The 27,252-nt window shown below is 40.5% G+C and overlaps 1 protein-coding gene and 1 long non-coding RNA gene across 2 annotated transcripts in view; one reads left to right on the forward strand and one right to left on the reverse strand.

Annotated features, from left to right (window-relative positions):
* Window positions 1–5,201: 5,201 nt before the first annotated feature.
* On the reverse strand, window positions 5,202–20,599 carry LOC139122852 (uncharacterized). Its single transcript, XR_011549542.1, has 2 exons — window positions 20,127–20,599; window positions 5,202–5,918 (listed from the first exon to the last, which is right to left on the reverse strand). It is a non-coding gene; the product is annotated as an uncharacterized lncRNA (long non-coding RNA).
* A 57-nt stretch (window positions 20,600–20,656) lies between these two features.
* LOC139123369 (phenazine biosynthesis-like domain-containing protein 1) overlaps window positions 20,657–27,252 on the forward strand; it is a 22,709-nt gene continuing 16,113 nt past the window's right edge. Inside the window, exon 1 of the mRNA XM_070689519.1 lies at window positions 20,657–20,858. Within this exon, the coding sequence (XP_070545620.1) occupies window positions 20,724–20,858 (135 nt within the window). The 5' untranslated portion in view covers window positions 20,657–20,723. The remainder of the gene's footprint in view (window positions 20,859–27,252) is intronic.

Genomic DNA, 27,252 nt, shown 5'->3' on the forward strand with positions numbered 1-27,252 from the left:
TCAAGATTTTTTCGTCAATTTTTAATTAAACAGCGAGATAGACTAATATTAGAAAATTATAACATTTACAAAAAAATCATGAATTGATATTCATTAAGAAGATTTACTGTTTATATTTTCTTTAAAATTATTGTTTGCCTTATGACTAACAACTCATCGTTGTTGTTGTTGTTGTCGTTGTTGTTGTTGTTGTTGTCGAAATAATTTGCAACATAACTATCGTTCGTCTCATTGAGAGCAAGAATTCTCTAATTTGTAGTTTTGTAAATTCCGATTCTTGTTAATTGTCATTCTTTGGGACGCACTAAAGACGAGTGATGTATAATTTGCTTTCTTTCATGATTCTGTCTGTCTATCTGTTTGTTTGTTTGTTTTTATTGGTCTTTGTAGGAATGAAATAAAGATAATAATGATATGAGAGCTATATCGCTTGTTACATAGAGACCATTATTCTTATAATATTTAACCCTTTGAGCACCAACGTCCTTTTTCCTCCCCTTTCCTTCCCCAAGTCAATTTTTCTCAGATTTTTGCCACCGTTTTGTTAAAAAACTGTAGCTAATGAAATAATGTCCACTTGGTCCACAATTATCACAAAAATTTCAGAAAAATTCATAAAAATTGGCAAAGTGTGGCAGTAAAATTTTGGTGGGAAAAATTACAGCACTCAAACGGTTAAACTCCAGAAGCTGCAACTTTTGATGAACTTTCGGAGATTATTTGGTTCCATTTGCAAAATAAAAGTTTCTTGATGTAACCCAAAAAGTTGTATGCTGACAAGTGACCGATATTCAGCTCGTCTACACAGCCTGTATGTATGCAATGTCTGATGGAATCATCGACAACTGCATTCTAATCCGAAACAGAATTCATTTGTAAATTATAACTTTTTCTATTGCGCAAAATGCGTTTTGTTTGAAACATGATAGTTGTGTCTTTCAAGGTACTTTAGGGGAGAAAATTGAGAAAATGATCTTATTTTCTGGGACAACGTAATAAATTTTAATATATGATCAGCAGAAACTGACATGATGACTTTTAAGTGAAACAGTCTATTAGCACAAAGGAACTGGTGAGGCAGGGATTCTGAGAAAGCAAACAGTTGTGAAATCGTTTAATGTGATATGCAACACGAAAGCGAAAGTCTTAAACTTTGCTCAAACTTTCATCAATGAAACTGTCGACTATTCTCTTACCAAAACAAGAATAAAAATCAGGGGTCACCGTGCCAAATTTGGTACCAGAGAGACAAATTACCTAAGCTTTCCTGATATTTGAAATTCAAAATGGCCGCCATATCAATGTTAACTGTATGTGAGAAAAAAAAATCGATTTTCGAAAATCTTAGACGGTAAAAACTTTTCTTTCATCAAAAGCTTTAAAATGAGCCCCCACAAATGGTAGATCAGAAGAGAATCGATATAATTTGAAAGCCCGAATTTCTGTCCCCGAGGTGCGTTGTACTTTAAGAAGTCCTATGGTAGATATGGAGTTGTCGTATCAAAGTGTGACATATCTGTTTCTCAAATGATATGTGACAGCATATCTGGCTTTGACTCACAACGGTAATCTGGTGGCTTTACTGGATTACACGAAATATGCCACTGTGGACCAATCCTGACGGGTGTAGCATGCGCTAGTAGGGTACGCGTACGCATTTCAGACACATGGGACAACCACTGAACAGTGGTTCAAGATGACCCTATTGTCACTGCCATTGTCATTTTCTATTTATACCTTAGACCTGGTAAATCATTTATTTACCCAGAATGACACTGATCATGTTGGACTGATGTCTAATAACAGATATTGTCCCCATGGTGTCACTATTGTCAAACAAGTCACATAACATTTTGATACACGTGTGTTAAGACAAACTTTGGCATGTTCTCATGAACATTTTTCATACTGCTCGAGTTCCATAAAATAATTGAAGATAAAAAAATAGAACTACGTAATAGTAAAAAACAAATGACAATCAAATCGTATACTAGTGTCAAATTATTGTCAGACAGTCATTCCAGGTATCTACTCATAAATTTTGAAGCGAACTATATAACACCGTAGAAGCTAATTCAAACACTTTGGCTTATGCCCTGGAGGCACACTATCCGCCATACAAATGGCGTGCTATGAGCAATATAGCCTTGAGTGCTCAGACGCGACTGTCAGCTGAATAGCCCCAGGCCATCGAATCTAAACGGCGTTAAAGGCATATTCACCGTCGATCATTGTTAAGTTAAAACCCTATGTTTGTCGCTTGTGCCGTAAGCTCCCCTTTAGTAAATTCAATTGACCAGATTGCGAAACGATTACATTAAAATGGATGGCTGTCAGTAGACAAGTATCTGCTCAACAATAATATCCGTATGCGCAGAAACCATGCAGAAAAGTGCGTACTTTACGTCATAGCCTCGTTCCCGAAAGAAAACAACTTTCGTTGGTGATTGTTCTCATCTGTCTTGGGAGATGTTGACTCGTCGCACGTCGATGGGTTATTATTGTGTACAAGAGAATTTGGCATGGCAAGTCAACCGTAGATGTTTTCACATAATGCTACACGGATTGATGGCTTAAGGAGAGTGGCGGCGCAGATCTACAGTGGCATGTGACAAAAAACCAGAACATTGAGACAAACATCGCATAACACTGGCAGACCGACTGACTCGTGAGAGATGTACTGAAGACAAACAGACAGAGACAGACAGACAGACACACACACACACAAACACACACACACAGGGAGATTGAGAGGGCGGGGAATTATCTGTACTAATCTACTGGTCCAAAGCTAACCGTGGATCTAGACGTTAGTTTTAGGGTTTGAGAAGAGCAAAGTCGTGAACGATGCCTCTCAGTATATCTACATCCGGGCAAGGCAAAATGTAGGTATGAAGATGTACCAAATGTGCAAAAAAAAACCCAAATCGACCTAAAACAACGAGCAGTGTTTAATTAATGTACAAACTGAAAGGAGATACACATTTGGCTTTCGCTTTCAAAAGATACAGCATCATTTGGGCCATGTTTACCAATTTATTAAATCAAATTTGCAATGCTTGGTTTGCAAATCTGGTTTTTTCCATATATTTTAGCTGATTATGTGCGCATGTTTGACTCCTTAGAGGCAGATGTTTACGAGGCAATACCCGCCACATAGATTTACAAATTCATGCGACACGACAAGGGTCATAAAGACGCCCCGTTATATTGGCTTACTATCAATTCCTGGCCAGAAGTGTGCGCCATCATATTAGCCTCCATAACCGCTGACACAAGAATGCTCGTTTATAAATTTTCATGACAAGAGTTACAACGGAAACCGTTCATAGATGTCACATTTGTCTCGTCTCCTTCAGTTTTGCCCGCATCAAAATAAACGAATTCGTCACGAATCGGAGAATATCACTTTCAGAGCCTCCGCTTCAAGACCTGACCGACGTCACGACTTTTTAATGTGCGGGATATTCCTTATTAAATTTCTGTTTACACGCCTGTCAACGGAAAGAGCTCAATAGTAACATCATATTAATGACAGTGGTGTGGTCATATTATAAACCCTTTTGTATATTACCCGTATGAAACCTTCGCATTCCCACATTTTACTCAATAGAATTTCGGTTCACAAAGCTAGCTGTGAATCAATGAACTCCAGTCAAGCCACTGATCAAAACAGATTTACTGTGACCGACCTATTGGTAAGAGTATGATAAGTAACTTTTCTCTCTCTCCTACCAAAGTGATATCTAAAACTCTTCTTTAATAGATGATACTGAGATCTTTAACATCAGAGGTGTATTTTTGGGCCTGGTGTATGACTCTGTCTGTCAGTAATGGTACTACCCGACAGCCGTGTGTTATTCCCTATTATCATATAAATGGGTTTTTAAGGAGTATCATCGAGTCAGTGTTCTCTGGAAACTGGTCGGACAATGAGAGTGTTCAACTGTTATTTCAGGTTTCCTACGCCGTATTGAAAATGGGCAGATAGATTCGTCACTGATTCGGTCTACCGCGCAGCGATAGCCTCCCCTTCGTGTCTGCTCTTGGCAAGGGTACACACCAGATCTGCTCGCACACGTGCACGTACTCACAGACACCCACACACGCACGCATATACGCATACAAACACAGTTGTAAATTCTACAAATGTCCTTTTATCGCTTAATATCGCTATATATATCTCTTTCGAACTGAATGAATGTCCCTGTCCAACTACCTGACTGCCCATTTTCCAAGTTCAAGTTGCCTCAGTTTGTGTTTCATCTGCTCTTTCGCTGTCGGTCCCTACTTCTGTCTTGAAACTTCTTTAAGTATTTTGAATTATTCTCAGCTGCCAACGCCATATGTTAATACCAACTTTCAATCTTGATAACTCATCAGTTTCTTAATCTAAAAACTGCTCTGAAAATCATATGGTGCAGACGAGATAGGCTGGCTGTCGAGAATCTAATGTTTTCCCACGCTATCATGCAGACGAGAAAACAAGAGCATGTTATACGTATACCTCGGTCACTTCAAGGTCACAGCTATAGTATATGTAAGTAAATTTACGTACACAGCTGTGTATCAGACCTCCCCATCCCCTTAAAGAGAAAATCCTCCCGAACCAAAGTGAGGAACACAATCTGCGTTCTGATTCTTGTTCAAGTGAGTTTGGAAACAGTGGAAGACAGTAGCGTTGTTTGGTGAGCACCAGTGTCCCGTACTGCTGCGTGTTGTCGTGAACACAATACAAGCCTTAACCCCCTTATTCATGCCATTATTTGGCTTCAAAACGTGAAACTCAAGCCGCCATTTACATGACATCACAACATAATCAATTCGAAACAGAAGAACACGACTCGGGGTCAAGCCAGGGAAAGCCACTGTAAATTTACGTCGGCGACAAATAAATATTAAACTAAGCGTGCTCTCTCTCTCTCTCTCTCTCTCTCTCTCTCTCTCTCTCTCTCTCTAAAATTCGACAAGCTCCCTGCACGCATTATATAAGTGCATATAACGCTCCGGGTCTGACAACTGGTTCGGTCGGTCACGTGACTTGGAGGGATTTCCTCACCAACTTATATGGCTTTGTCACACACACACACACTGGATGACAGGCAGACACTGCGCTCCAAACATGTGTTAGGCGATACATGAGACAGCGTATTCCGGACAAGAGGCTACATAATGAAGTAAACGGCCTGGAAGCAGTCAAGCATTTTCAAACAAAATTCGTAGGAAATTTATTTCTTTGAATATAAATATATACTATAATAAATTAAAACGTGTGTCCTCCCTGGTGCCTCCAAAGGGCAAAGTAGGCTTGGAAAGTGGAGATCCAACAGGGAATCGTGAGATTGTGAAACATCAGATTGGATTTCAATGTTATTTAAATACCAAAAGAGCAGTAATAAAGTCAATATTGGTGATATACTCTAGAAAAGTCTAACTGGTGGATGAAATCAAACGCTCTGTTATACTACTTAAAGCGCTTCGTTCAAGACTCTCTGGACAATTGAAGTGATTGCACTGTATACTGAAAACAATGTTTTGAATTGAGCCTACCATGAATACAGTTTCCTATACATTCGCATCGTGTCCTAGCGGTAAATGTTTTTCCCGTCCTCAGAGAAACATAAGACCGGTTGGGAAACGGTATCACTCTGTAGACGTGGAACGTAACTCGACGCAAGTCCAGCGGTGAAGCCTTATGATAACGTCCTGCAGGTTTCTCACAAATGTAATAAATAAATATCAAAATTTAACGAGTAAACGAGTTCGTATCCATTACCGTTGGGTCGTAGGTATTGTTCGGTGACGAGAGTGATACGTTGACGTACGGGGTCTCCCGTTGGTTGCCCAATCCACGGCGACGGCTCGGAGTCCACAAAACAGTCCCTGTACGCTTTTGTTTGTCCGTGGGTCCGTGCCACCTGAGGATGAGATGCAGTAAGAAAGCATGTAAGTGGTGCATCAGTACACAGACGGGAGTTAGAGTTGTTTCCACTCGGCGGAACTGTCGGGTTGATTTTTTTTTCTATTTTTTCCCCTTTCAGTTGGGGCTAAGGAACACGGGACAGTGCGGAACAAAAGGTGCGTAACACTACAGACAATAAGGGTTGCACTGAGGTGGAAAGTACGTATGAATGGCCGCTTACAGGGGTAGTTCAAATGCGAGTTATGCGTTGTTAACCTGAAGGATGCTAAGGAGAGTCGGTATACACCAATTTTTTTTCGTGGTCTTCATCTCTCGTTTCGCCGGAGGAATCCTCCTCTTCCATGTCTAGGAGCTCTGAAAGCGCTGTGATATAACTTTGGGCCATTTGCAGTGTTTCGTATTTGGACAGCTTCCGATCATTGGTGAGGGAGGGTACGACTTCTCGGAGCTGATCAAAGGCGTCGTTCAGACCGTGCATGCGACGCCTTTCCCGGGCATTGGCGGCTAGCCTCCGTCTCCGGAGAACGGTCACCGAGGTTTTTTCCTTGCTCGTAAACGCTGAACTTCGGAGCTTCGGCCTACACGTTTTTCTTTGTGTCTGACTGCCCGCACGTGTTTCCGATGCGCACTTTCCACGGGATGTATTGCCTTGTTGTGCAGCCCACTGCGTTCTCTCTAAGACGTTCAAATTGCACGATAACGTTGGCCGGACGAGAACACTCATGCCTACCCTCGACTCGACACCGGTTGACTGCATCATATATCTCACGGCTCGCTTGGTGTGCGTCTGGCGAATCCCGTAAGAAGGAGGGACCTTAAGACTTCCGTTCCGAGTTTGGGACCCAAAATAGGCACTCTTTCAACTGTTCCGTAAAAGAAGCGTGAAGTTGAAGCATGTGAATGGAGTGTTGACCAATCAGAGCGCAGCCACCGGCATAATGGAGTACCCAGTGTAGTGCCCCGCGACGTTATACGAACATAACCCATTATGACAGACAAACAAGATTAAATCAACAAAAATAGGCAATAAAATAGGGTTATCGAAATACAAAAGGGGGCATAATATTCATTTGAGTTACTAATTAAATCTTTTAAAAGCGTACATCTAACCCGTGTGACGCTTTGCTAAAAATAATGCGAAACCATGGTTTTTCGCCATGACATCTAACGTGTTGATATCTATCGAAAATTTGTAAAATTCAATTTGGCAGAAATATTTTGGAAGTTTTTGTCTGAACAAATTCACTGTACACCGGTGCAACTTAATTGATTGCTACGAGCCTTTAAAACAACGCTTATTACTCTTATTACTCACGGAGGGAAAAAAGTGCCAATCAAACTTGAAGAGTCACGACACGGTCTGATCGTCATGGTAACGTACACCAACTTGAATTGCCCATGTAGGCTGATAAGTCGGCAGTGATAACATCAGGCCTGTCTTGTCAGTATACCCTCATACCGAGTGACACAGACTAAATAGCAATAAATCATGAACCTTTTCATTTAATATTGCAGCTACTATAAAACTTTGTCGCAAGGGGTAAGGAAGTGTAACTGAAACGAAGGCAACACTGCGCCATGCAGGAAGTGATTTGGGTAAAATGAACTGTACGCGCAGCATGCGAATGAGTGAAGCCTACACAGTGATTACCGACTGTTTGTAAAGCAAATCCAAAGAAAAATCTCTTGGGAAGAGGTTGAACAATTATGTCATTTGGGGGTAAGTACATAGCTCATTGAAAATAAAACAACAAAACAAGTATACAGCGCCTGATAGTCAGTAGGCTGTCCGTGTCGACCCAAAACCATCCGCCCCTTACGATATTTGTTCGTTTGTTTTCTTCTTGTCGCATTGCTTTTGAATGACACCGAGCTCTATGGTAGCACAACAAATAGATGTTTGCGCCATCACGTAGAATCCCAACTCTTCTGTTTCCTTGATGGAGGAGTCGGAAGAGGCTAACGAATCAGTATTTTGTATTTAAGTCACGCAGAGCGCGCTCCGCCCCCACCTGCCCTGCCCCTATCCTTTTTGTTTACACACGGAGCCGAGACTGTACGCTAAGGAGAACGGAAAATGTCGCGTGTTATTTTTTTGTCCATAAGCTCGCTCCATGCATGTCACACCAAGAAAATAGCATTAAAATGACTCTGGACTGTATTCTAGTGACTGCTGGTCTCATTTGACATGCATACATAGGTAAAATGTCGAATTTTCTGACAAATTCGTTGTTTCGATCAATGACGGTGTCACCGACAATTATTTCGAATAGTTGAAACGGGTATTAAAATGAACTCTGACCGACAGCTGGGGTTCTATTGCACTCGTTCATTGCTAGTTGCTTGACACCAATCTTCTTTTTTCAAACTCTGACATAAAAAGCTATAAATAGACGTGATTTCATCATGCACTGGGTACCTGTGGGAAAATTGACAAGAGTCTGAATCGACGCAGATAAACGCGGAACACTGGAACAACAGTGGAAATTCTTGACAAATAATTGAGTGAGATTTATGGGCACTGCCTACATATACGAGTTGTCACCATGTTTCTTCCAAAAAGCCATCGGCAATAACGAAGAACAGACCAAAGACCGGTATCATAACCATCCTTTCAGACGGATCACATCACGCATAACCTTTGACCCAGCTAGAGCGATGCGAAATTGCAAAGTTTAATTTTACGCTCATTCGATGCAGCATTACACAGGGTCACGTAATTATAATGATGGAGCCCATTCTCTTCTCTGCCATTCGCATAAATATCGGTGTCCCAACAATATATAAAGTGTAATGGACCCATCGTTAATAAGCCATTCGACAGCTGAACTCGTCGTTATGGTTACGATTCGAGAGTCCCATTCCCCAAGGCCAAGGGCCAATTTAAGTGCATTGTTCTTCTGAAAACCGATATGCTATGGGAAACCAAAAAACACAATGCATACTTGTTTAGGTTTATTCTTCGTCTTTACCTTCAGCAGTGATTTGTTTGTTAAGACTGATGACAGTGAAAAATAATCTCTCTTTTTCAATCATCCGAGGCTCCGAAAAACCCGGTCGCCACTTGAGAACGCATATGCGGTGTTATCGACAGTGGTCATACTTGTTTAAATTTAATGAAATAACTTGCATGTACAAATATACTGTCTCAAAATATCGACAGTTGTTTCCCTCTCTTTTTTTGGCCGAAAACTAGCTACGACCAAAATCTCTCAAGACTCAGAGGCCATTTCAAATTTCTTAATGTTATTAAACACTAGAAATATTCATGGCAAATCTCCATTACCTATATAAATTCTGAGCGAGAATGTTATATATCATAGTGGAAGTACAAACTTCTGTGATTCGAAAGAACGATAAAATCATTTGTTTTGAAACAGAAGCCGCACGTCTTCCCACGATATAACGAAACCATTATTATAGTTACAGGGTTTGTAGTGTTCACCCCGTTTTATATATCACGTGTTACAACATGGAGTTGATTATGCATTACTTGGTCTAGTAACCATGCTGAGTCGGTCATATCGGAACAAGTTTCCTGTAAATTAGTTCATTTCGATCAAGACGAACAAGATATTTTTTTCATTTTACTTTTCCCACGGAATTTTATCAAATCCGCCTGAAAGGGATTAAAACTCTTTGTAGATCATAGATGTTGTTAATAAGTTGAAGGGCAATTATTAAGTGCTTGAATGTCTGTCTGTCTGTCTGTCTGTCTGTCTGTCTGTCTGTCTGTCTGTCTGTATGTATGTATGTATGTATGTATGTATGTATGTATGTATGTATGTATGTATGTATGTATGTATGTATGTATGTATGTATGTATGTATGTATGTATGTATGTATGTACGTACGCAGGTAGGCACGCAGGCAGGCACGCAGGCAGGTACGTACGTACGTATGTATGTATGTATGTATGTATGTATGTATGTATGTATGTATGTATGTATGTATGTATGTATGTATGTATGTATGTGTATATTTATATTGATGGATGGAGGGATGGATAGATGAATGGATGTTTATATTGATGTATGGATGTTCAATAGGATTCTTCTGTGCACGGGCATTTGTAGAGCTCTGTAGTCGGACCATACGTGACAATGAGATCCGTCTGACTTGATGCCCTTCTTATGCCAGATATGTGTAGGCATGCATACTGTTTTATCGGCGGTTGTACACGTGTGTAGGTATGTAGACTAATAAAGGCTATGACAGCCAAAGGATTATGGGAAGGAGGAACGGACACGGGCTGGTTTTATTTGCATCTAAAGAGGGACATGATTTTCCTCGAACTTTTGATGGGAACATTGGGATCGAAATGAATGTATGTATGTCGAATGTTAACGAATTTCGCTTGGATAGAGAGGAAGTTGGCGTTTTATTTATATCAGAGTATTTTGGATTCCATGGAAATACGATATCTTCACCATTACTATGGTAGCGTTTCTTCAGAAGTTTTTCAAGCATTCCAAAAAGATGACCCGCCACTTGTCTGTCCCCATAGCTCACGACATTTGAGAATAAACTTGCTGTACGACGAGACACGGATGTACATGAGAGCTCGCCATCACAACCGCTTTGACTTCACCAAGTGTCGGTATTGAGTGTCTGACTCTCAAACAATCAAATTACGGATATCAAGTTCAAAGCAAATGGGATCAATGGTTGCGGTAAATGCGTGATGCCATTGGGAGAATTCTAATATACGACACGAAAACTTATCACTGTTTAGACAATGGTACTCTACAAAATTTAAAGTTGACGGACTATCTTATCCTCCAACCAAACGTAACGATTGATGAAAATAATATTCACTGTATAGCTGATTTTCCAACCGAAGGATTACAAATTTACAATTAACTGCATATTTTGCTCTATGATCTCACTGGCATATAAATTTCTTTTTCTACTTCAAAGAATACTTGATGAAATGAGATCATTTCTTGAAAATGAAATAAGATCATTTCTTGAACATAGCTTACTATTATAACATACATTTATGGATGGGAATGTATTGACGAGAGTTTATTAAAGCATGCAGGAATCAAGTGTTGTGAATGGTGCGTTATTGCCTGTGCAAAGGTTGTTTCCCTTCGATCTGTACAGGTACGTAGGGGGTAGTAAGATAACTACGTGTGGGTAAGCAGTTCTGTAGGCAAACAGAAAAAACAGACAGTTTGGCAAAGGTGGTAAGCTTGCAGGTAGGCAGGTAGGCAGACATGCGGGCAGGTGGCCATAAAGACAGTCATGTGAATTGCTGATGGTGGGTTGGATAAGCGAATCTTTAGGTAGATAGGTTGGTAGGTGTATGGATAGGAAGGCATGTAGTCGGAACGGCATTGGGGTAACTTGAAGGTAGTAGGAAACACGCAAGGTAGCAGACTAATAAATATTGATACATGTGGGCATGGAATAAGGTAAGCATGAAGAGTACAGGTGTAGGTAGATGAATAAGGTAAACATGCTGGAAGGTATGGGTGAAGGCAAGCGTATAAATTGATGAATCCTGGGGGCATGCGTATGAATTGACCGATGGAGAGGCATGGGAGAGGAAGTTGAAAGTTCGAGTGAGAAGGATTATGAATCCTTAAGTATCACTATGTAAGTATAGGGTAAGTAAGAACGTAAGTTGTTAGTTTGATGGATAATCAAGCAGGATGGAGGACAGATCATTATGTTGGTAGGTGAGAATCAAAAGGAGTATTTTAGTAAGGTAGCTTAGGTTCATAGATGACTCGGGGAGTGTGAGGGTAGGTCAGCATATCTGTCCATAGGTTGCCAAGTAGGAAGCTATAAGAAGGAGTTGAAGTAGATGGATCGGTAGGTAGATTTGTAAGTCCATGGAGGGCAAAGTGGCTAAAAGGTACGTAACGATACCATAAATATTATTTTATATCTGCATTATATAGAGTGCAGCGGCTACTGAAAATTAGGTGATATACATAGGTACGTAATATGATGTAGTATGGATATGTGAGCAGGTAAGGTGGCATGTGGATAGTAAGTAAGTAAGTAAGTAAGTAAGTAAGTAAGTAAGTACGTAAGTAAGTAAGTAGGTGAGTAGGTAGGTAGGTAGGTAAGTAAGTAAGTAGGTAGGTAGGTAGGTGAGTAGGTAGGTAAATAGGCAAGTGAATAAGTAAGTAAGTAAGTAAGTAAGTAAGTAAGTAAGTAAGTAAGTAAGTAAGTAAGTAAGTAAGTAAGTAAGTAAGTAAGTAAGTAAGTAGTTAAGTAAGTAAGTAAGTAAGTAAGTAAGTAAGTAAGTAAGTAAGTAAGTAAGTAAGTAAGTAAGTAAGTAAGTAAGTAAGTAAGTAAGTAAGTAAGTAAGTAAGTAAGTAAGTAAGTAGGTAGGTAGGTAGGTAGGTAGGTAGGTAGGTAGGTAGGTAGGTAGGTAGGTAGGTAGGTAGGTAGGTAGGTAGGTAGGTAGGTAAGTAGACGATCGAGTATGCTTGCTTACAAGTGTTGTGGATTGTAGTAATTCTGACAGAAATGTGGGTAGATTGGAAAGTAAATGGTAAGTGATAAGGTAGAAGAGTAGATGATAGAGTGGATAAAGTATGTAGTTCTGTGGAGAGTTTTGTAAGGCAAGCAAGTAAGCAAAAAAGTAGCTGCTGTTATGTAAATGAATCGACAGAATTACTGAGTGATTGATCAGGACTCTGGAGTTGCTAAAAGAAAACTTAAACAAGCAGCTGCTGGGTAGATTGTTGACAGGCAGACAACATGAAAGCTAGGTGTGCTTGACAAGGCTATAAGTCTATAAGCAGGGAACCAGACCGGTTAATAGTTGGGTAGGTGAGTAGGTGGGTAGGTAGATATATGGTTATGATAGTACTGAACGAGGCAGGCAGGCAGGCAAGCAGGCGGGTAGACGTGCGTGTAAATAGGTAGGTAGGCAGGTAGGTAGGTAGGCAGGCAGGCAGGCAGGCAGGTAGGTAAGTAGGTAGGTAGGTAGGTAAAAAGGTAGGTAGGCAGGCAGGCATGGAGGCATGCATAGAGGCAAGCAGGCAGGCAGAAAGAAAGAAAGGCAGACATGCAGGTAGGTAGGTAGGTAGGTGGGTAAGTATGTATGTAGGTAGGTAGGTAGGTAGGTAGGTAGGTAGGTAGCAAGGTAGATAGGTAGGTAGGTAGGTAGGTAGATAGGTAGGTAGGTAAGTAGGTAGGTAAGTAAGTAGGTAGCTAGATAGCTAGCTATGTTGGTAGTTTGGTAGGTAGGTAGGTAGGTAGGTAGGTAGGTAGGTAGGTAGGTAGGTAGGTAGGTAGGTAGGTAGGTAGGTGGGTTGGTGCGTGGGTGCGTGGGTGGGTTGGTTGGTAGGTAGGTAGGTAGGTGGGTAGGCAGGCAGGCAGACAGGCTGGTAGGTATTCGGGGTAGGTAGGCAGGCAGGTAGCTAGCCAGCTAGCTAGCTACTTAACTTGGCAGTGAAGTGGGTAGAGAGGAAAATAGGCAGGTAAGATGGTACGTAAGTATAAAACAAACTATAAGGAGGTATCTAACTAGCTAGGAGAAAGACGATTTGTAACTGGGTTGGTTATTTGCTAGGTAAGTGGAACACGAGTAAGTAGGTAAAGGAGGACAGGCAAGCAGGTCTGATGCAAGTAGGGAGATATGGATGGGTCATATGGGAGCAGCAAGGAGACTAAATGCCAAAATGAGCAGGTTCGAGGATTTCGTGTGCAGGGAGGTGAGCAAACTATTAGGTAGATGTTCTCAAAGACTAGTACTTCAATAGCCGATGAGAGGTTAACAGAGGTGGAAATACCAGTAAAATGGCAATTTTTGCAGTAAAATAGGCAATGGATAATTTGGAAGGCAAAGGGTTAAAAATGTATGGTTTGATCGATCTTTAGCTATATTGATAAGTCACTTGATACACAATTGAAGACAAAAATTGAAAGAAAGCATCTAGTTACTTATCTACCTACTTATCTACATACCTTACTTACTTACTTACTTACTTACTAAACACTTGAAATACTGATTTGATTGTTTGCTTGCTTTTTTGTTTACTTTCTTACATATTTCTTACCTACCTACATACCTACCTACCTACCTACCTATCTACCTACCTACCTACCTATCTACCTACCTACCCACCTACCTACATACCTACCTACCACTTACTTGCCTGCCTGCCTACCTGCTTATTAGCTTGTTTGCTTGCTTGCTTGCTTGCTTGCTTACTTACTTACTTACTTACTTACTTACTACTTACTAACTTACTTACTTACTTACGTACTTTCTTACTTACTTAACATCGAAATATTTGTTTACTTGTTTGCTTTTTTTATTGTTTACTTTCTTACATACTTATTACTTACATGCCTACCTATCTACATACCTTACTTACTTACTTACTTAACACGTGAAATACTTATTTCCTTGTTTGCATGTTTTATTGTTTACTTTCTTACAAAGTACTTACATACCTACCAATCTACCTACCTTCCTTCCTACCTACCTTCCTACCTATCTACCTTCTTACTTCTTACCTACATACCTACCTGCCCGCCTGCCTGCCTACCTACTTACCTACCTAACTAACTAACTACCTACCTACCTACCTACCTACCTACCTACCTACTTACCTACTTACCTACTTACTTACTTACTTACTTACTTACTTACTTACTTACTTACTTACTTACTTACTTACTTACTTACTTACTTACTTACTTACTTACTTACTTACTTACTTACTTACTTACTTACTTACTTACTTACTTACTTATTTAAATGTTTTCAGTCTCCCTTATTTAAAAAAATGAAATGTTTCTACGGCGGACATCGACTTGTAAATATACTGATACATATATAAGATTAGAGAATAAGAGAAAATATTGATGTCAGTTTGAGATAATGTACGACTGTTGAAGGTCTCATTAGTTTAGTGACATCATTTTACGGGTTAATTACATGTCTGGTAAGGTATGGTAAGATGGAGTAAAGAAAGACTGAGTAGGTCACTTCAGGTCAGGTCAGGATGCTAAGGTGAGGGACTGGAATGTGAAACTGTATAGAATGTAGAATTAGGGTCTATGGGTACAGAGAGAAAAAAGGTGTACGGATGTGATTGCAAATTACCCAGCGAAAGCTTATGATGTTAGCATGTCATGTATTTATCAAGCTAGGTCAAAGATGGCGGCCAGCAAATGGGGTCAGGTGGCATGATGGTTGAAAAACATACCTCTTCATCGACAGGAAGTGTCCGAGTAATTGAGAGGGTATGGCTTTAATATGATTAATTGGCTATTTTCTGAAATCGACAGTCATAGTGATTAATATCAGGGTACACGTAAAAAAATTATAGGGTTGGCGGAATAAAAATTTAGAACCGGCAATTGACCAAATGACATTGTGAATAGTAATATGACACTTATTTGAATTCGTATCATATGAAATCTTGTATATAATCAAAAAGCAATTTTAAACAAACAATTGGCTAGGAAGCAATTTGCTTGCCGAGCTGTAGCCAGGCTATGACGACGGAATGTACGGCAGCTCAAGTGTTGATTATGGGTTTTAATTCGCTCGATATACGTTTACTAGTCTACTGGGTGATTTAAATATTAAATGCGCAGAAATGGTACATGTCTAACTTCAGAGACTCCTGATACGCGTGTTTATTAAATGTAGCGGTCGCGCATTTTAAAGGTCGTTGTCGTCAAACTTCAGATTAAAGGTACATGCTAATTGTTATGTCACCGACGGGCGATGATATTTTAATCAAAATGCATTGATTGAAACGTTTCGGTGTGGGTTTGATCTCTGAGACTCCACAAAGCTTTCCTGTAGCATGTGAGTATTAGAGACCGGCCGGTTTTTGATTGAGATAAATCTTATTAACGGGAAGACAAAGGCGATGGGTTACAAGCGAATGCCAATTAAACAACGACTAGTGTATGTTCTGTCAGTCCTTTCCACTGTTGCAGTGTCCCATCTTCCCACGCACTCGGCCAAAAACTACCATGCACACGGACGAAATATATCACAGTTTTAAGGGGCAGAGTTTTTGTTATTTGGCCTCGATTATGGCTGCAACACTGCAAGAAGACGTCTGCATAAAATCGGAGGTCGATTTTTCCAACCCTAAACTATTGTGTTCTCTTCTATGCCACCCGAACAGCTGTATGCAAATCAGGGGTGCTTTAGAAAGCATTAAACAAAATAACTTTTCACGTGTTTGTTCGTAGGAAGAACCACGTTCTACGCTGTCTGTCGTAGCACTGTCCAGGCCTGCGAAAATATAAACTTGATCGAAAATAGCTTTGCCTTAAATGACCGGGAAAAAATTATTCTTAAATTTCCGCTTAAGTCGTGTTGCCAAAACTGAAATTATCCGTACGTATGCGTCAATTATAGGACAGAAAAGGCCTGGATAAAGAAACTTCTTAATTTACAAGGAAACTGAAATTCAAGGTCTTACATCCGGTGTGTGATATTTAGGAAGAGTCGAGAGGGTAACTGTCGTGGAAAATATTACGTCGATGGTCAGTTATCATATCGGCTGTATAACTTTAACGATTGCCAACCACTTGGCTGAAGTGTTCAAAAGAGACCCCTAACAAGTGGTAAAGCATTGAATTCTGTTCCTTGTTAATATACAATATATTTGCTTTGCGGCCATTGCGGGTGAGTCGCGGCGTCGAATATTTGAATCACCGAGCAATGGACAAATTCACATGCAACAGTATCTTAAGGTTTCGTCGGTCCACATGAGGCGATATCCTGTCAAGATTTCGAGTCGACAGTCAGTTCTCACTGAGACTAGCACAAACGTACAACCATCCCACAGCACATGTCCCTGCGTGTGTGCGATGGGAAACTCCAGACCACATGATCTAAGTATCCTCAGCAGAGGATGGGATACGAAAATTCCCACTTTTAAGGAATCTAGGCCAGGAAAAGACGTGACATCGGAACAAAAGTTTAAACGTCCACCCAAGCTGTCGATGAATGGTCGTGGTGACCGTATGGTCTTCACAGGAACTCAGTGTGGAGACACGAACACATGCACGTCCTATGGATGCTATAGACAAGCTTAACATCCACACAGTGGGATAAAACAGCCCTAAAACAAGCCTCTTAACGAGGAAGATTTAGATATCACGATAGTTGGGGTGCACGGTCTTCGTAAACGAGGAGAAGACAGGACACAATGCCGAACTTTCTTCTCCGAGTTAGCAAACGTGGTCAGACGGACACCAAGCTGTACTTATACTCGAAATATAGATTTTCTGATATTCACGTGACGAGAAAACCTGTTAGAGCCACACCCCCAACGGAAGGCATGCTCTTTGCTGTAAATTGATCGAGTCTAGTAGCGAAAAAAACTAAAATTTCTGGGTGCTATCTTCGGCCTCGTGGGCACGCTGTATTAACAAAGACCTTGGTGAGAAACCTATTATTAGTTCGACCACTAAAATTTCTCTCCAAACTTTAACTGGGAGCAGGAAAAACTGCTTACCGTGTCTTGTCCATTCATATGGAGGTTTCCTGGCGAGTTTGGACAGCTTAAGTGTAGAAGAAGTCCCAAACACCGGCGTTTCCAAACCGCCATGCTTGATACATCTCTTTGTCCCTGCTTTGTACGCAGGATGCTTTGTTATTGGTCAATTATATGCTTGAATTCGTCACATGACCATATTTTAAAGCTCTCAAGCAGGAGTTTTGGCTCATCGAGACTCTATCCCGCTGAATCAAAGTCACAAAATGGCGCCAAATACGAATTTTAAGAGCCCTTCCCAAACCTGGGGGAAATATATTCACAGAAGGGACGTGTTTGCTCCTGTTCTTGGTCAGAACCTACCGCATTACACATCTGCATTATATTTCGAAATTTCGAAGAACTGCGGCGAAGGGAAAGCGCACTAGGAGTCACCGTTATTCTCTGCAACGCGGTCGGCTAACGCGTATAGTTCAAAGGACCACAAAGAATTAGATCCCTCGTCCTCAACTACCAGATAGTATTTCAAAAAAGCTCGGCGGCAGAGCAATCTCATGCGAAAATCGCTACCTAAACAGACTCCAGCGTTTCACCCTTAGCAAGTTCGAGCGGTTAGATAAATCAGAATTGTTTACAAAGTTGTGCCTGGATACAGCCATTGACGTTTCCGTGTGACGTCCATTCATGTTACTTTTAAATCTTTCAAGTTCATATATAACCTCTTCGGTTGAAATACGGGCAAGGTTCCTTTGTCAATATAAGTAGTTTTCTTCTATGTTAACGTCTGCACATACACGTAGTCCCCATCTTCAGTTTTACAACGGTGTAAAAGGTATAGACTATCGATTGGGGCTGCAGATACCTCAAGCATAGTGCGTGTTCATGTTTTTCAAAGAGAGGGTGTCTTTTAAGACTGAAAAAATGAAATATTAATCGCCAGTGACGTTGCATTCGGGTCCAATTCATATCGCCACGTCTATTGCCTGACGATATTTAGAGAAACTGCGTACCGCCAAAGACAGTTAGCGTGGGTAATTATTCTGCTGCGACATGCGTATTAATATCCAGGGTATACGTCGATCCATTAGCAGAGCCGAAGGTATATGGGGAAAAAAACGCTAATTTATTTTAGGAATGGTTTAAACAGACTGTAATTACAGATAATAGGGATGGGTTATGTTAGGGGTAGGGTTTATACGTGTGTCGCTCAGCGTCGGGTCATCATCAACGACCGCCAGGGCTGCGAAGGAATGTACCCACATTTAATTTGTGTTATGGTCGCTTTTGAATGGACAAACGACAATGCCTGCACACACTCGTGCGTTTAAGCTTACCCCCACTTAACATGCGTCGAGAAAGAACCGGTCCAGCGGGCTCCTTTTTGATATATGAATGTCTGTCTTATGGGTAAAACAGTGGGGAACTCCAAGCGACAGCTGCGTCCTCCATATAACTACGATTCACAGCCAACATCGTTGAATAGGCAGCTCAAGTTTTTGAGCTATTTTTTTGTTTTTATGGAGTTTTCCGGTAATCTTCACCACCAACTCAGAGAATCTGCATATCTGTAGATTCTAGAAGACCGCAACTTAAAAGAAGAACAGCTTGAAGAGAGACTAGCATTTATCAAACAGGATCAAATATTCATTGTCGTAAGAATTTTGTGGTAGGGTGTCCATCCTTCTTAAAATAAATCGGACCTGATAGCTTCGATATGTATTTCAGCAGATAGCAGTGACGGTACCGGAACTTGTGAATCTCCATTGACGGTGTTAGCTATGCTCATCGTGCAAATGATATCGCTTCATGCCCGTAGACAGGAACTATGTATCCACGGGTCAAACATGTTCACACTTTAGGTCTGAGTATGTACACCCACAGCTCTCTTCAAATGGGTGCCTCAGCCATTATGCTGTTGAATGTTGAATTGAATTCTTGCGGAGTCGCTGATTCATGAGGAGGTTTTCCCGTTGTTTCGTTTGATTTATCGCGCTCTTAACTGTCCGCCCGAGAATTCTTCAAAACAGAATTCATTTTGTGCGTACCATGTACTTTTCCCGTACTTTACATAATGCACTGGTAATTTGCGCTCAGTACAGGTATATGTGTTTGAAGTAACTTGTTAATAATATTTGTTCACGCTGATGGGAATGTTTCGGCTATGAAATGCGAAATGGGCGTCAGAATTAGCCCCTAACAAGTACAGGTGACACCATACTGTGCATGCCAATATCCAAAGCAGGCTCGTTCTGAAAGACATGCGCATGGCAGCTTGAGTGGTAGATGACACGTGAAATAGTGCACGATTTTTGGCCATCTTTTTGTCAACTGTCGCATAGAACGCCGGTCGGTGACACAAATGTGGCCATGTCACGGTGCTTGTGAATCAAGTACTGGTAAAGCCGGCATTCCTGTCAGCTGTCATCTGAAGTTGTTGTTTTGACCGTTTCAAGTCAAGGGGTCAATATCCTTTCACGGGTGCACGTTCGGTGACATTGCCAATGGAAACGATTCCACTTAAAAGTGTCGCTCTTTTGGCGGCATTCTGGTATTTCGTGCGCCATTAACTTTTATGAAATGTCGTCTCTTTCCACCGCGGGAATCTATAGCACGCTAAGACCCTCGGATCGTTAATTAATCCACGGACTATTGTTGCCACCCCGGGCTCGGGCTTTGGAGAACAAAACTGTCACGTAGAGCGGTAAATGCATGGCTTCAACACACGCGCAGGCAACGGTCACTAGAACAATGTAACTTACCCTCTACAAAATCAGGCCTCGGAGGAGACTTCACTCTAAAATCTGTCGCCACAAAATGGCAAACTTTCCTTCGATCTGCTGTCAAAGGTGCATAGCTGGTTGAGTTGAGGTCCCAAGAACATCAGGCAGACCGACATCACCATTGAATCGAAGAGAGCCACACTTTTAGGAAACACGGAATCCATTCAAGAAATTTGAAAAGCTCGAACACCTTTTACAAAGAAACGACTGCATCCAATGGCATCCGGCATTTCCGCGACATAAAAGCAGCATCGCTACCGTCAAGTTCGACCAATAATCCAGAAGTTTGCTCTGAAAATCAACCGTCTCCAATCACTCACCGATCGTCGAGAAAATCACGCAAGAGAAGTCAGTTGTGCACGCATAGTTTGAAGCGCGATAATCTCTCAAGTGACTCAGTAAGCCGCTCCTTCCTTATATATATGCATACCACAACTAAAGGCTAAAGGAAGCACTGAAACGGGTCTGAACAAATAGCGTCTATTGAAATCCCTGAGTACCGTCGCGGATAATTTGTCTGGGCAGTGGAACAATGCAGAACTCAATAGATTTATTGCGCCTGCGCGATTGTGCAAGATGGCGACCTCCATTGCAGAGGCGAAGACTGGATCCTCAAACCCGGAAGTTGAAGGTTTGCTTTTATTTACGGTCGACGCTTTCACAAAGAGACCGTTTTCAGGTAACCCGGCTGCAGTTTGTCCCCTTGAGCAGGTAAAATATGCTTACAAATGGTACATGATGATGAACGCGGTTTACGCTTTACTGTACGCCTATTTATATTTTGACAAGGGCTCTCTATCACCAGATCACTGTGATATCACTGATAACTGGCAGCAGGACAACAGAAATCCGTATTCGATATCCTTCACTCGAGTAACGAACTTCTTCACTGCCAAGTCTGACAATAACTCAAAGAAGCCAACTAAAGCCTGCACTAATGTGTTGAAGCATCGACGTACTTAAACTACTTACGTTCGTGGTTGGGGGCCTAGGCCCCTACAGCAATGCCCGAATCAAGTACCGTACCGGGATTAAGTCCCTCGAATACCAATAGTTCATCGCCGTTTGTTGATACAGGGCAGAGGGGATGTCGTTTTTTACGTAGCTTCTTGACAGTCACAATTTCAATGAAAATACTCCGCAAATAGGTCAAGGAATATACACTTGCATTTTAAGCTACTATAGACTATGATCCTCACAAACAGACATGCATATATACATAAAGACTGACGCCGGACGGATACCCATTCCAATAGCTTTTATAGTATAGTACTGTATAGATGCTATTGGAATGGGTATCCGTCCGGCGTCCGTCGTCAGTCTGTATGTATGTATGTATGTATGTATGTATATAAGTATATGTCTGTTTATGAGGATGTCCGTCCTCTCAAATATCTTGAGAACCGCAGTACTTACAGATTTGATGTTTGTTGTGTGGATGCAAAATATGATTATTGGAAACTATCTTTTTTATTTTTTGATGTTGTTGAAAATATGCAAATTAGCGCAAAAAAGGCGTTTTTGGTAAAAAAATCTTCTTCATAACCGCTGGTCAGACAGTTTTAATATTTGGTGTACAGGTCCCTTAAGATGACCCAACTTAGATTTGTTCAAATTGTGATGAAATATGCAAATTTGTATTTTAAAGGATTTTTTTGTCATTTTTGGTCAAAAATTTATTTCATCAAAACCGCTTGTCTGACAGCTTTGATATTTGGTATACAGGTTCATAGGAATGATCTAAATATGATATATTCAATTATGATGAAATCTACCATTTTGTATTTTTGGGGCAATTTTTGCCATTTTTTGTCAAAAAAATTATTTCTCAAAAAGTACTTGTCTGATAGCTTTGATATTTGGTATACAGGTTCCTACAGATAAACAAAATAAATTGAAATTATGATGAAATCTGCAATTTTGTATTTTGGCGCAATTTTGTCATTTTAGGTAAAAAAATTGTTTCTCCAAAACTACTTGTCTGATAGCTTTGGTATTTCGTATACAGGTTCCAAGGGGTTATCTTCGTATGATATATTGAAATTGTGATGAAATCTTCAATTTTTGTATTTCGGGGGTCAATTTTTGCCATTTTTGGTCAAATCTTTGTTTCTCAAAAGTTACTCATCTGATAGCTTTGATATTTTGTGTACAGGTTCCTAGGGTGTATCTTAATTTAATATATTAAAATTATGATCAAATCTTCAATTTTGTATTTTTGCAGCTAATTTTGCCATTTTTGGGCCAGGCCATCCTGAAATGAGCTATCAAAGATAGCCACCTTCGTCATCAACACATGTGTCACAAAAAGTTATTCTCTACACAACATAGCGGAGCTCTGTCGACTGTTAGGTCGCTTGGTTTTTCAAAATCGCTGCTCAGACAGCTTTAATATTTGGTATACAGGTCCCTAGGATGACTTTAGTGAGATAATTTCATACATTCAGGAAATACTTTGATAATTTTGTATCCATGTCTATAGTAGCTCCAGGGACATTTGCCCTATGTTTATGAAATTATATAACCCGGTTTTCTACAGGTTGAATGTCGCACTATTGAGTGTCTTCAACTCAAAGCTTCCTTGACCCAAGAAATGTAAAATAAGCTTTTTCCGTGTTAAGATCTGGCTAAGTATCCCCTGCATTTCCGCCGTATGCGCAAGGCCTTGAAAACTTGAAAAATCTGAGCCCTATAGTCACGGTACCTCCACCGTGCCTATATATAGTATAAGTCCGGCGTATACGTAGGCCCATCTGCATAATTTGTATTCAAAGACCGGAAACGGGACCAAAATCACACAGGCAAGTGTTCTTAGGAGGGTCACTATTCAGAACTTTTTTGGGAGCACTTCAACGGAGGGTCATGTGGGCTCGATGAGTCGCGTACCTCCATGTCTACAGGAAGTATCCCTTGTTTGTACGACTTACTATTATTACTACTATATAATAATAAAAAGTTTGTGGTTTGCACACTGTCGCCCCGCCCGCCGTTCTTGAATACCAGATCGCAGAAGGATGTAGTTTTTGGCCTCCGCGTTCTCTGTACGGTCAAGAACACGGTGGTGCACAAATTTAGATGCTAAACATCCATATTTTTCACGAAAATGTGATTTCTTTAGTACTCTGGCGAGATCTCGCAATTTCTATGGATGGGACTAATTATCCAACAAAACGGTATTTTCTGGGACAGAACTTTAATGAGAGTCGAAGAAGTAACATAGCTTAAGGCTTAAAACATTGTCTATCAGGTAATATTGATTCCGAATTTTCTTTCCCCATGGGACGATCGTGTGTGGTGCTAATGGCCAGGATACCCGATGTACCTGTACCCTGGCATTCACCCCGATTTTGCACTCTAAGGAAATTCGGCGAGATGAAATTACAAATCGTCGTCAGTTTCGCATGTCCAGTGCACCTAGCCATTTTCATACTAATTAGTATTCTAACTATGACGTGAAAAATCCGAAATAAACGTGCATCAGTGTAAATGCAGTCAACAAAATTTTTGGTTCGTTTGATAAAAGACGACTTTTCGGTGAAAATTCGGCGAAAATTAATGAATCCACGATCCTTCCGGGTACTGATACTTAAAAGGTCGCTTATACTGGTCTAAAATTATTGTACTCCTGTGACTTGAACGTGAGGTAGAGAAGAAATTAATTACCCGTGCAACAAACCGTCACGTCCTTTCCTTCGCTATTCGGCTTTTGTACGACTCTGTGACAACTTGAGTTTGTTACAGTGAAACCAGTCCTTACGAACACCTCTCTAATCTGGACACCTCTTTAGAAGGACAAATTTATCAGACCTAAAGTTACACTTTGAATAGAATTTCACCTGTGTATTAAGGACATCTCTATATTAAGAACATTTTTCCATCACTGTACTTGAAATATTAAATTCATGAATGAATACAAATGAATGCAGGCAAAAATCAATAGATGAAATTTTGTTCAATGCTGTATCATTGATACCAGACATATACTATCCAGAAATACCAAGTTTACAAATATACTGTTAATAAATTTTGCATTTACTTGAATATTTAGGGGGTCTAGATTTGAATATTCGATAAAAATTATTTGTTGCTTGGTATGCTTTTCGCAAAACCGGTGCTGAATGAATGAATGAATGAATGTCTAGGTATGGAAGTTACAGATGGGTTCCACCCGGTACCCATGACTACAGGAATTTTAGACACATGAGGTGCAAGGGAACGGAAAATTTAATTTATTCGATCAGTTTTTCTTTTCCATTTTTAACAAGTAATCAAAGATCACCGTGGAAGCGAATCAAGAGAAAATTCCAAAGTCCCTAACTATATTTATGTATATTAGAAACAAAATATTAATAATACACAACTATCATAAATGACTTAATCATGTGACGGTCTCCAAGCTAATTCTGTAAAACGGCTTACCCTTAAATTGCTGTTTTTGGGAATGTGCAAATTTGTAGTCAACTAGCTCTATATTTCAGGCGGGAAAACCATTTTGTGAGATATCTTGCTGATAAAAATGACTCGCGAACCAACTTTACAATTTACAAAGAAAACTCTGAAAGTATACGCGTTTACTTTTTGGATATCTAAGCTTATGTTGGCGACGAATTTCACCTTTTAACCCACCATGTCAAAGCACTTCAGCAATTTTGGATCTGACGTTTCTCAATCATTTTTGATAGCGCAGAAATCTCTTACACAACATTATCGGGAACTAAGCTTATTTCATTCAGCAGGGTTCTTGTAGTATACTGCTACTATCATAGAACTAGGCCTCCGCCACGCATAATCAAGTAGCCCCACAGTCTGGACCTAATCAGTCCCATGGGGCAACAATCTCGGCTTAGTAAGGCTTGAAAAGGAAAACGTGAGAACCTAGACAATAAAGAAGTCTCTTCTACAAACTGAACTATTACAGCATTGTTTGAATTTAGTTACGCAACGTTCTAGTCACGAATTATCCGAATTCAGTTGTGTCTGGTTCCCCGGAGTCGTGATACTGTTATTGTTTGGCAATTTACGTCTCAATCAGTCCGAAGGTCAATGGTAACGGTGCTACCAGTTTTCTTTCACTTCTATGAATCCCGAATGGACCAGTTAATTCCCTGATTTTCAATTTGTAACCCCTTTATTGTTCCATCGTGGCAATCAGTAAATTGTCTTCGCGGTTACGAGGAGTAAGGGTACAGGATCAATATATAAGGGAGGCTTACAGTGAAAGTCAAATGTTGAGAATGTTAGGAATAGCCCTGAATAGCTTGCCGGGATATTGTTTACTTAGCAGGTATATGCTGTATAATATATTGCATTGGCCATCTCACACCGGGTGATGACCTTACAGGTGCGCGGTGGGGGCATGTGTCATCTAGAAGCGCCACAGTTACCGACAGGCATTTAATTGGTTCACAAAAATATGGCAAATGATAAATACCAAATATTCAGCGTTTCACTAAAGACATGCATGAGCCGGAGCCCTCTGACAGTCTCCTTCAAATAAAAAAGCTCCTCCAGTTGTTAGTGAGTCTTACTGAAAATCATGTCTTACAAAACTTGTCGCCAAGAGCACTGGTTGAAAGAAGCAAACAGGGGGTGACCTTCCGACTTTGATAAAACTGACCTAACGCGTGTACGCATTATTCTCGCAATGACACGGAACAGGGGCGGCCGACAAATTTAAAGCTGTTCACAAAAAAATGTTCGCAGCGGTTTGTTGGCGGTCTGGCGGGTGTTATTGCGGGAACGGGGCCGGTAGTCATTTTTTAACACCAAAAGGCGTTAATTCTCATTGTTTTACTCAGCTGGCAACTTGAGAAAACCCGAAGGTCTTGACGCATGATAAAAGATACACCACTAGTACAATTGTAGAATACCCAAAGGGGCAGTCCTCAGTCCTAGATTCCCGCACTAGTCGTTTATGAAATTGGATATTAACATAATGTCAGCTCTTTGTTTTCTGTTGAAATTTTTATCAAGTTGGCCAATTTGCTTTTAGGTAAAGCTCAGTCTGATAATTGACCCCCCCCCCCCGAACTCATAAACCAGGGGCGACTACCGAAGTTTTGACGGTAGTTTTGGGCTGTGAACTTTCCCCCTTTCACATTTACGGTGCACAAGCTTCCCCAAGACAGAGTCAAACTGCCAGCTGAATCTCAAATATCGGTAACGTTTAGGTAATTTGTTTCTCTAATTCCGAATTTTACAGCGTGATTCCCTGATTTGTATCCTGAAAGAAAGTGATTCTACGTTTCCATGATGAAAGCTAGCTGAGAAAATGTTTGAAACATCCAGTTTCGATACAGTCATTGCCTTCTATACTGTGTAGCGGGGCTATAGTTGCTAATCTAATCTTTGTGAAGACGACCCATATCTCGTGTATGAGGACAAGCGAACATTATATCCAGAATATTTTTTTAATTTATAGAAGAAACCCGTACGCACTGTATGCAGGGAAACAGTAAATAATGTTAAAGTCAAACGTAGTGTCTCTGTTTGCTCTTTAAACGACCGTAAGTTGTTCAGTGGTGTGTAGCACAAAATTATCCAAGCTCAGTGCTGAGGTCACTGTAGTGTATGTCGGAGCACGTGTCTATTAATCGAATCTTCGCATGTAAGTAAGAGAGACAGACGGACAGACAGACACTTATTTGTATTATTTTCTATTAGTCTCGTCATACAGACCAAGGGATGAATTTAGGTAAAGCCTAGAGTAAATATCGTCGAAAAATCTATGACTTTCGGCATATTTTTCTGTATATTTATGTCTACTGAAATGAAGAATGATTATTGAGTCACGTGTTACCGTCATGCATCATTGTAAAGTAGCCAGCGACGGCACCGTTATATTTCGTTGCCGTCACTAGAAATAACAACAATCGTTTTTACTCACATTTGGTATACCAATGTGAGGTTATCGTATAAGCTGAATTCATTTGCATGTATGTATATTTGTGGGTATGTGCGGATGTATGTCCGTCACACACAAAGGCTCCCATACCGCCAAAGCTACCGTCTCAGTATTTGGTGTACAGGTAGATGTAAGGGTTGAGATGTGAATTTGTTCAAATGAACACATCAGTGTCAAAAATGTGCAAATGAGGTAAGAAAA

The sequence above is a fragment of the Ptychodera flava genome, chromosome 22, assembly GCF_041260155.1.
Source record: "Ptychodera flava strain L36383 chromosome 22, AS_Pfla_20210202, whole genome shotgun sequence".
Lineage (NCBI taxonomy): Eukaryota > Metazoa > Hemichordata > Enteropneusta > Ptychoderidae > Ptychodera > Ptychodera flava.